General features: G+C 40.8%; 1 protein-coding gene across 2 annotated transcripts; it reads left to right on the top strand.

The window, feature by feature from the left end:
• Positions 1–610: 610 nt before the first annotated feature.
• Positions 611–9,953, top strand: LOC123111097 (nucleolar protein 6). 2 transcript variants are annotated; one of them, XM_044531782.1, is made up of 25 exons: positions 611–1,097; positions 1,452–1,617; positions 1,755–1,868; positions 1,962–2,095; positions 2,286–2,445; positions 2,522–2,589; positions 2,983–3,081; positions 3,296–3,411; positions 4,932–5,106; positions 5,181–5,291; positions 5,379–5,457; positions 5,548–5,691; positions 5,764–5,877; positions 5,949–6,067; positions 6,233–6,315; positions 6,394–6,512; positions 6,601–6,721; positions 6,809–6,946; positions 7,659–7,755; positions 7,838–7,963; positions 8,561–8,653; positions 8,734–8,839; positions 8,935–9,080; positions 9,159–9,239; positions 9,437–9,953. In XM_044531782.1, the coding sequence occupies exons 1-25, from the start codon at positions 789–791 to the stop codon at positions 9,560–9,562; spliced, it is 3,144 nt and encodes a 1,047-aa protein (XP_044387717.1). In that variant the 5' UTR covers positions 611–788; the 3' UTR covers positions 9,563–9,953. The 2 variants fall into 2 exon arrangements, with proteins under 2 accessions (XP_044387717.1, XP_044387716.1); XM_044531781.1 differs by having other exon boundaries at positions 613–1,097; positions 1,749–1,868.
• The last annotated feature ends 392 nt before the right edge of the window (positions 9,954–10,345 follow it).

The raw sequence follows: 10,345 nt of genomic DNA, 5'->3' as shown, positions 1-10,345 counted from the left end.
ATGAAAAATCGACCGAGCTGTTGATGGAACTCTAGATCGCTCCCCACAACAACCACGCGGGCAAAGACCGAGCAACTCTCCAGGGAGAGTCCCTTGATCAGTCTGAACCAACAAGGAAGATGGAGGGAGGGGCGGCAGGGGATTGGAGATCTCAATGTTCGGCTATCGCCGCTGCGAGGAGTATAACGAGAGGGGAGGACTGCCCATAGCATACCCCTTGTTTTTTTGAGGGATCACACCCCTTGTTTTTTTTTGAGAACATAACTCCAACTTTATTCATTTGTAATAAGTAGTACATCGTTTGTGAGGAACATTACAATTTCGTTTAAAGGCTCCTCAAACCAATCAGAAGTCAAAAAAAATCTAGCTAATCTAGTAAGCTCATGAGCTACTTTATTTGCTTCCCTATTACAGTGCTCAAATCTAGCAGTAACGAAATCACAGGCATAATGAAAACAATCTTTGAAGATTGCTGCCGTCCATCATACCCCTTGGTTAGGGGGCAACTATGCCCCCCCCCCCCCTCTCTCTCACACACATAGGGCCATTCAGCTCCATTTATTTTTTGAGGGCAATTCTGCTCCTAATTGGGCGGGTGCGTGCGCAACATTTGTAACGCCCCGGTATGTTCCGATTTACAGGCTAGTTCACGGGCTAGCTCATGGGCTCTTCGCAGTGTACAACTACACTAGTAGGAGGAAAATGATGGTGAGGTTCAACTAAACCCTAAAACCTCAAAAGCCCTTTCTTAGCCTTCCCGCCGCCGGCAACCGACCACCGAAGCCGCAATGGTCTCCGCCGAGTACTCCATCGACCTCAAGCTCTCCGAGCTCCTCAAGCAAGCGCGGCCGAGCGCTACCTCTCTCCGCGCCGCCGGGGATGCCACGGACGCCGTCGGGAAGCTCATCAAGAGCGTGCCGCCGCAGCAGGCTGCGCCGGAGGCTGCCTCGGGGTTCGTGAGGGACCTGGGCCTCGCGGCCGAGAAGCTAGCGTTTTCCTTCCGGCCGCCGGAGGTGGTGCGGCTCGCCGGGAGCCACGCGGCCGGCGCGGTCACCAGACCCGACGTCGCCGCTGACCTTCTCGTCCGCTTGCCTAAGGTATGTGTTTCACTTTGCTTTAGTAAATTTAGTTTAGAAAACTACCACAGAGGATTCTCATCTATGCTATGATGTCCAATTCAATCCTGTCAACAAAAATTCTTGTTGAGTACAAACGTGTCTACTCTACATGGAGCCAGGCCCTTTAGTCAATCTAATGCAACCAGATGTTACCTACGTCAAATATTACTCCAGTTCCTGGTATCATTTTGGATGTTGCACATTGGCATGTGATCGCTACCCTTCCAAATACAATTATATTCATACTGTTTAAGCTTCTATCGAGGTTTTGGACTACCATTATCTGTGATTATGCAGTATGGGTTTAATGATTTATCTTTGCTGTTTTTATAGGAATGCTTTCATGAAAAGGATTTCCTGAATCACCGGTACCATGCAAAGAGGTGTCTTTACCTCTGCGTCATCGAGAAGAGCTTGAGGTCTTCTCCTTTAATCCGCAAGGTTTCATGGTCTACCTTCCAAGATGAGGCACGAAAGCCTGTCCTCCATGTATATCCAGGTTGTTGTTCAAACAAATTACTGTGCTTCATTTTTTTTTTACTTCAGTGTGCATTCAAGGTTAATACTCATGCACTTAAATGTGTGGTCCTTGCGTTCTCTTCTTATTTTTCAATACCTCCATTCGCACAGCAACAGAAATTGCAGAACTTCCTGGGTTCTATGTCAGGATAATCCCGACGGCAAGCTCTTTATTCGATCTTTCAAAGCTAAATCTGTCAACAAGAAACAATATCCGTGCATATACAAAAGGTAAACTGCCTGCTTTAGAATCACCTGAACCATACTTTTGGCCTTGAATATAGGAATATTTGTTATAAGCAACTGATCAAATTTGCATCACAGATGGCATAAACCAACCGACACCTAGGTATAATAACAGCATATTGGAGGATATGTTTCTGGAGGAAAATGCAGAATATACCGGCAGCACCTTTGCAAATTGGAAAACCTTGCAAGAGGCATTGGTTTTACTAAAAGTAAGGAGTTCTTCCTCAGTTTCATATTTCTTATAAAAAATATGGATCAAATGTCTGCATGTCGAGAGTGGGGTTTCTAGTAACCCCTTCAACAACTGTCTGATGAAGAAATACTTCTATATTGACAGAGCAGAAGTCTACTTATTGGTTTTCTCCTGGATGGCAATCTAATATTTAGTTTGAAATGCAGGTTTGGGCACGTCAAAGAACTTCAATATATTCACATGATTGCCTCAATGGATACTTAATATCTGCCATCCTTGTGTTTCTTACCATGGACTCTGGAGGAAGTATAATTAATAGATCAATGACCACAAGACAAATTTTCCGCGTTGCAATCAATTTTTTTGGTACATCCAAGCAACAGAAAGTTGATATTTCATTTATGTTTAATCGTTTACTATATCTATCTCTGTTTGCTTGTAGCAACTTCGAAGATGTGGTTGAAGGGCTTGGTGATTCAGCCAATGAAGAAGCGTACTATCAGCAAAGAGGTCTGTCAACCTGTTGCATATGATATATAGCTTAATCACCAAATAATTGTATTAATTGTCTAGGCCAGCTCCCCTAGAATAACAAGAGTAATATTCTTATAAAATCGTAATTTCTCCAGATAAGTTATTTGCCTTAGTGTGAACATGGTAAAAAATTGGCATCCCAAGCTTAGGTATGCCTAGCTGGTTATACTAACAATGAAATTGGTGGTCAGGCGCACCTCTGCCTGTAATTCAATAATAACTAGTAGGCTGGTAATCCCTCCGCTCGTAGTATAGATCTTGGTGCATGACGGATAATTCTGGATTGAATTTTTGCATGCAGTGCTAATAATCTGTGGGGTAATATTGAATATTCAGTTATTATGATATTCTGATCCATGAATTTTTCAGGGCATTGCTCATCTGCTGAAAACATTTGATGTTGCCATATCTGATGTATCTGGCCATGTCAATCTGGCATTTCGGATGACGAAGTCGGCCTTTTCAGAGGTAGGTTTGACTATGGAAGTACCCTATGAACACCAATTCCACATCTCATGTATATGTATGCATCTACATAACCATGGTGTGATATCTCCACCATGGTAGAAGTTTAGTTTTCCTTGCTCCATATGTTCAAAATATGACTCCCCCCAATTGTTAAGCTTGCAATTTTCTTTGTCTATTATAGTCTCCATCTTACACCGAATCGTTTCTGATTCAGCTCCAAGATGAGGCAGCTTGCACACTTAATTGCCTTGATAAATGCAGAGATGGTGGATTTGAAGAACTTTTTATGACCAAAGTTGATTTTGGTGCTAAGTTTGATTCATGTTTGAGGTATGTTCAGTTAAGCAAGTATGTTGTGTAACTCTCATGTATATTGCAATTTTGCATTATGCTCTTTCACTGGAGTTTCTATCCGAAATAATGGTGCAGTACATGCTGAGCCTGAGAGCCGGAAACAATCTATTTGCATGGCTATATGTTTGAGTGAGCGAGTGATTGATTTTGGAAGACATCGATGAAATGATGATTATTCCATCTATATATTTCAAATTTCTACATAGTTCACAAACGTTGGAACTTGACAAGTGCTCCCAGTTCGCATTTGCCAGCCTCAACTTAGATGCCATTTTCCACTGCACATTTTTGACTGGGAAACTGTAGGGGAGGCCCCGAGACTATTTTATTTATTTATTAATTCGAACATATCTAGAAACTCCAGGGCATAGCGGACAGTTAAATCATGCTAAAGTAAACTGGTCATCAGGGAGCATGTGAGCTCAGGATCAAAAGAACACTTTTGCTAAAGTAAACTGTACAAGGGCACTGAGCCATAAGTGTAAAACACCAGCCTTAGCTGGGGAGACCCTGAGCTGAAGGTAAGCAAAAGACATTCCTTCCTAAATAATCGGAACCATGAGCTTTGGGGGGCAGGGCTAATATTGTTTGCTTCCAGATGCACCAACATGCAGTGATCATAATTTTGATGAAGAAAGCCTTCCCAAAGGTAGCTGTGGTACAGGAGAATATCTGGAGGTATTATTGATAAAATTAAGGTGGATGCCAATTCTATGCCAACAGCTCCCTGCTGGAGGGACAGGATAGGAAACAATGATCCTGCAGATCCCGTTGAAAGAGAACACAGCAAAGGGAATCAGATACTTGGCAGTTCTTTCTATGCAGAAAATCTCTTGTATTTAATCTGTTATTTAGGAGGAGCCAAGCAAAGCCTTTGAGCTTTGCGGTAGACTACGATCAAACCCAACTGAGAATTGCAGGAGCTTGATTGTGAGAAAATGACTGGGAATACACTTTTGTGGAGGAGTAATGATCATTCCCCTAAAAGTAGCTCCAAAAGTCATCTTCCTCATTGTTAATTTTGGATGTTCTGGAGGATGCTACTGAACATAAGAAACTCCATCAAAGGTTTGTGAGGAAAGTGGTAGTTGTAACAGGTCCAGAAGATCATCCATTTCTAGTGCCTGCTTAACTTAAAGGGAGTTGTTCACTGCAAAAGAGTGAAGCCTCGGTAGGAGGTCCTTAAGATAAGAGGCTGAACCATTCCATTTGTCAAGCCAAAGATGGACAGAGTTGCCCTTTCTGATGGAGCAGGAGGCAAAGCTGAAGAACTTGCTCTGTAACTTGATCACATGTCTCCCAAAAGGAACCATATTTAGAGCTAGCATTACTGCACATCTTTGCTGCTATTGTCATAATCAGCTAATTTCCCCTTACTACCATAATTCTAAGAATGTTTGCAAATTTTGAAATTTCAATTTGCTATCCAGTCCTAATTTAAGACTTAAAGCTAGCTTATCAAGTTCTCATGTGATCCTTCTTGTTGTCACTGTCAGGATTAACTTGAAGGGGAACTCTAAAGTTACTGCATTAAGCTTCTGCTCGGATGATGAATCATGGCGAATACTTGAAAAAGATGTTCAGTCCTTGCTGCAACAAGGACTTACAGATAGAACAAAGATGATCCGCGTTCTGTGGAGAAGCACACCTTCTGAATGGAATATAATGGATGTATGTGACATTTGTGTCCCATAACTGAACACTTATGTTTGCATTTCAATCTACTGACAAACACAGCTTTATAGGGCTTCTCAGAGTTTGGTAGCAGCCCACTGATTGTCGGTGTAATGCTTAGCTTGTTGGAGAAGAGTTATCGTCTTGTCGATATTGGTCCAAACCCTGAAAATCGTGATGAGGTGATTTCCATTTTATAGATTACAGAATAATGGTCAACTGCAATTACTGTGGTCTAACACACGTGTATTGTGCTCATTAATCCCAAGGCTATTAAATTTAGGAAATTCTGGGGAGAGAAAGCTGAACTTAGGAGATTTAAAGATGGGGCTATTGCTGAAAGCACAGGTATTGCATTTTTGTTGCCATTGCCAGTGAAGAGCATACACTAGTTGAATAAATACTTGATACTAATGGATTCTACTAACTAAACTGTAGTGTGGGAAACGGAGACTTGGGAGAGGCATACAATCATCAAAAGAATTGCTGATTATGTGCTTACCAAGCATTTGCTGTTGCGGCAGGAAGATCTGACTCATGTTGTTGATCAGCTTGACTTTTGTCTCTTGGTTGGTGGCCAAGGTAAAGCCAAGCTTTATATGTTGTGATTCACATGTCGAGTTTGGGATTTAAATCATGTTTAATTGGATGCAGATCCAGTGTCATCTTCTGGAGCTTTGCTTGAAGCCTTTGATACTTTAGCTAAGCAGTTGCGTCTATTGGATGATGTTCCTCTTAAAATATCTACTGTGCAACCTCTAGACTCAGGTCTGACAGAATAATTTTATTATTTACATACCCTGTTCATTTTCTTACTATTTAACTTTTGCTTATGCCAGCCTTTAGGCACACTTCTGTGTTCCCCCCTGAACCTCATCCGTTGGCATATGAAAAGAGTTCTCAGAGGCTGCCCAATTTTGCAGCAACTTGTGTTCGGTCTTTGGAAGTCATGATTCAGGTATGCTGCCCATTAGTTGTGTTAAATATCACAATGGGCAATTATTTATGGAGCTCGACTGCTCGATACCTTCCATGTCATGTTCCACATCTGTCTGTTAGCGATTCTTCATTTTAGAGGTTTTTTTCACAAATCTCTTTCCTTTTACCCCCATTTCAATAACAGCTAGAAGGATCTGGTAACTGGCCCTTGGATCCTGTAGCCATGGAGAAGACAAAGTCTGCATTTCTTTTAAGAATTGGTGAAAGGTATGTGACATCATTGATGAACTATTTCTTGCTTATGTTCAGTTCCCACTTCATTGGCTAAATTCGGTGTTATATCAGTCTGGAGGATCGAGGAATGTTTGTTACAGCCAGTGAAGACGAGATCAATGTTCTTACATCTGGATATTCGTTTTTGCTCAAAATATTTCATGAGAGAGGTTTGGTGGTACAAAAGCAAGGTTAGCTTCTCATTATCTATGATTTTTATTTCTTATTTTTGAAGTTCACGCAATTTGCCAATTCCATAATTTTATCTATTTATCTCAGCTGGAGACAGTAACATACAAAGTGCTCCATCAAAAGATAAGGAGCTCTTTTATCGTAGTCAGCACTCAAGTATGATCAACGGTCTGCATGGTATTTACCAAGTGTATGGGCCGGTAGTGAGGTAATTATTAAGGTTTCAAAATTGTTCGTCAACGCAGCATTCCTGAAACCCTAGTATATCTTACGATATGCTCTTTCCGTTTCAAAGGCTAGCAAAAAGGTGGATTTCCGCACATCTATTCTCTTCATTTATCTCAGAGGAGGCGGTTGAATTGGTGGTTGCCTACCTATTTTTGAGGCCGTTTCCATTCCATGCCCCCTCTTCACGGGTTACGGGGTTCCTTAGGTACAACTTTGTAATCTTTTAAACCTTACTTTTAATATTACTACTCCATACTTGTCAGTTTCATTGTTTTGTGTCATATAAGAACAGACAGATGCTAGCAATCCTACTGGCTATATTGGCCATGTCTTCATTGCCGGAAAAAAAATCACCAAAATGTTGACTTCTGTGTAATCATGAAGCAAACATATTTGTTAATAATAGAATGAAGAACACAATAATTTATCTCCTAAATATCTATTTTAATACATGCTTTTATTCTAAAATTAATACCCAAGATTTGGCGTTCTGGTGAGTGATATCAATGTTTTGATATGGACTGTTAAAGAATATGCTTTTTCTTGATATAAAGGTGGTCCAGCAACAGACTTTAAGATATGTGTTGGAATACTGACCCTGGCTATTGCTTTTGACTTGTAATAATTGCTCCAGGATAACAGAACCTTTACTACTATATGTTCTTGCAAATAAATTTACCATAAGCCCATGAGGTTATTATTGTTAAAAGTATTTGTGGATTGCGCAACCTTTTCCATCAATTCAGACTTTTGGTTCTACTGGTTGGTGCATGAAACTTAATAATTAGTTACCTCAGAAAAGTTTGGGTACTACCCCCTCTCTCACCTATTTCAGTAGTCGGTTATAATTTTTTACTGGTCTCGCAGGCACATGAAAGCTTTATATGTCCTCTGACCAGTTACTAAAAAATTGACAGGTTCTTGCGGTTGCTATCTAGTTTTGACTGGACCTTTTCACCCATGATTGTGGACATAAATAATGACTTCAACCTGAAGGATGAGAAAGAAATCAACGTTTGTTCTCTGGTTCTCTTTTTTATCTTTGACATTTGAATAAGCTGTCAAGCCGCTAACATATTGAGAGATGCAACCGCAGGAAAACTTTATGCTGAGCAGAAGATCTTATGAACAAAATCCTTATGATATAGAGCCTGCAATGTTTCTGGCTACGTCATATGATAAATCATCTGAAGCGTGGACAAAACAATCACCAAGCAAGTCGGTAGGTGTTTATCTTTTTGTACAGATGTAAAGCTAGTTACTGTTCTAGAACTCAAGTCTACATCAATGATAAAGCTACAAAAGGTCAATGACGAAAGCATGCACTACATCTCCAATTCTTGTGCATCAACGACATTTCCCAATGTTTAAGTGTCAAATCTTGTCTCAATATCATGAAAAGCATCTATATGACATCTCTTGTCGGAATCAACTAGCGCGTGATACAGTACAGCACGACGATGACATGTGTGATGGAACAAAGGTTGTGCTGGCATCATGCATGGTCACGATCACGCGTGCGTGGGGCTGATCGTTCAATCGGGTGGCGCACATTGCGTCATGAAGATCGACTGGGCAATGTTCGCTCCATAGAATTACCGTTCTTGTCAGTGCATCTTCTATGGTATTTCTGCATGAGAAGCACCTATATGACATAACCAGCAATTGCAGGAGAAGGGTGACAAGAAATGTCATAATCCGGGGAAATGCCATATAAGGCTTTTGCCGGAGATGCATCTATGATAATTGCTAGTCAATTACAGTTTCAGAACCAAATGGGTCTATTTTATCCATTCACCTTCTGTTCATTTAACCGCAGGTTCTTAAACGGATAGCTTCTTACGCTAAAAGCAGCGCCGAGCTGTTAACAAATCTTATCATCCATGGTCAATCAGGCCAATATACATGGGAGGTAAGGTTTTTCTGTCATCACTTGATTGGTTCATTGTCTCATTAGGTTTTGATTTTCTCACTCGCTTTCATTTGCTACAGTGCCTCTTCCGAACACCTTTAAGCAATTATGATGCTGTTATACTCCTCCATAAAGAGAAGCTCTGCCGTCCTCACCATGTTCTTTTTCCCGCTGAGATTCCTAACGGTTAGTATTAATATTTGTTGCTAACCAGAAACAAGATGAAATTCAACTCGTGTTATGTATTCTTGATGCAAATAACTTCCGGAACAACCTTGCAGGTAAGTTGGTAATCCAGGGCAAACCAAGCAATGATTTCCACCCTTATATGCCACTCAGTAAAAGTGTTGTGAGAAGCTTGCATGACACAAGAGATAAACTTTTGGTGAATTTTGACCCTACCGCATACTTCTTGCGAGACTTGAAGGTAAAATCGAAACTATCAAGTTTTGATTGCATAAAGATACGTTAATCCATTAAGTATGATAATCCAATTTGTGTACAGTGTGCATTCCCTGTGACCTTCAAATTGTGGCACGATTCGATTGGAGGGGACGCAATTGGTCTTACATGGGAGAGCTCAAAGGTATTTTTCTCACTGACTGCTTGTGTTGTAGAAGACCGTTTCTTCACTTTAATCTTCCCACAAGTAAATATCCAATTTACTCAAATACTCTGTACCCGTATCTGTTGCCAATAAATGTTTCATCATGCTGAGCTTTTTAGGTTGTGGCATATCCCAGGTATGTAAGTTGACTTGATTTTGTGGTGTTATTATGACAGAAGCGTGGCAGAGATGAGGATGATGAAGCCATGCCGGATCCAACGTCTATACTCAAGGAGGTTGGAGATGTGGGTAAAGGGTTGGTGAGGAGTGTACATCTCCTCAAAGCACCAAAGCTTGAGTAAGCTTTTGCGTGAAGGAGTTTGCTGATGTGCGGGAGAGGACTCCTGGCTGATTTTCTGCCACTGGCTAGAGAAAGGAAGACCCAGAGCCAGTGGACAACATGTTCTACAGCAAAGCAATGTATAAAGTTGTGACGATATCATGTGGTTGTTGTAACTCCAATTGGAAGATCAAGTCAGCAAAAATCTGTATCGAAATTTTGATTCTGAGTTCCAGAAAAGTATAGCGATGAAGTTCTATTTCCTGGTCATTTCAGCAAAAAAAAAAAGGAATCAAAATCGAGCAGCTACTAAACGCAGGGTTACTGGAAATTTGCTTTTGTCCATGTCAAGCAGAATTCTCATGTAAAATTTGTTATACTTGGGAATGGCCTATTTCATTTGTCTTGTGAAATTCTTCTGTATACTGAGTGCTCTTTAAAAGACAGTAGATGTATCTCTCTACAATTCTAGGCTTTTAGCCCTTGCCAACTGCACATATCTGGTGAAGCGTAGCAGCGAGAGAAGGGCTTCGGAATTGTAGCAAAGGCGGGTGAGATCTCAGCGGTCAACAGGCGGTGTCCAAGACATGGATTAATCGCATGTCAGACCCGAGTTTGATACTTGACTGAATTCATGGTCTAAACTATAAACAATGACAAGATCTCTACTCCATATAAGTATAAGAAGTACTCCCTCCGTTCCTAAATACTCCCTCCGTTCCAAAATAGATGACCCAACTTTATACTAAGTTTAGTACAAAGCTGAGTCATCTATTTTGGAACGGAGGGAGTATAAGTCTTTGGA

This window comes from Triticum aestivum, chromosome 5B (assembly GCF_018294505.1).
Source record: "Triticum aestivum cultivar Chinese Spring chromosome 5B, IWGSC CS RefSeq v2.1, whole genome shotgun sequence".
NCBI classification, from domain to species: Eukaryota; Viridiplantae; Streptophyta; class Magnoliopsida; order Poales; family Poaceae; genus Triticum; species Triticum aestivum.
Note: the sequence above shows the minus strand (reverse complement) of the source record. Positions and strands in the feature narration are given on the sequence as shown.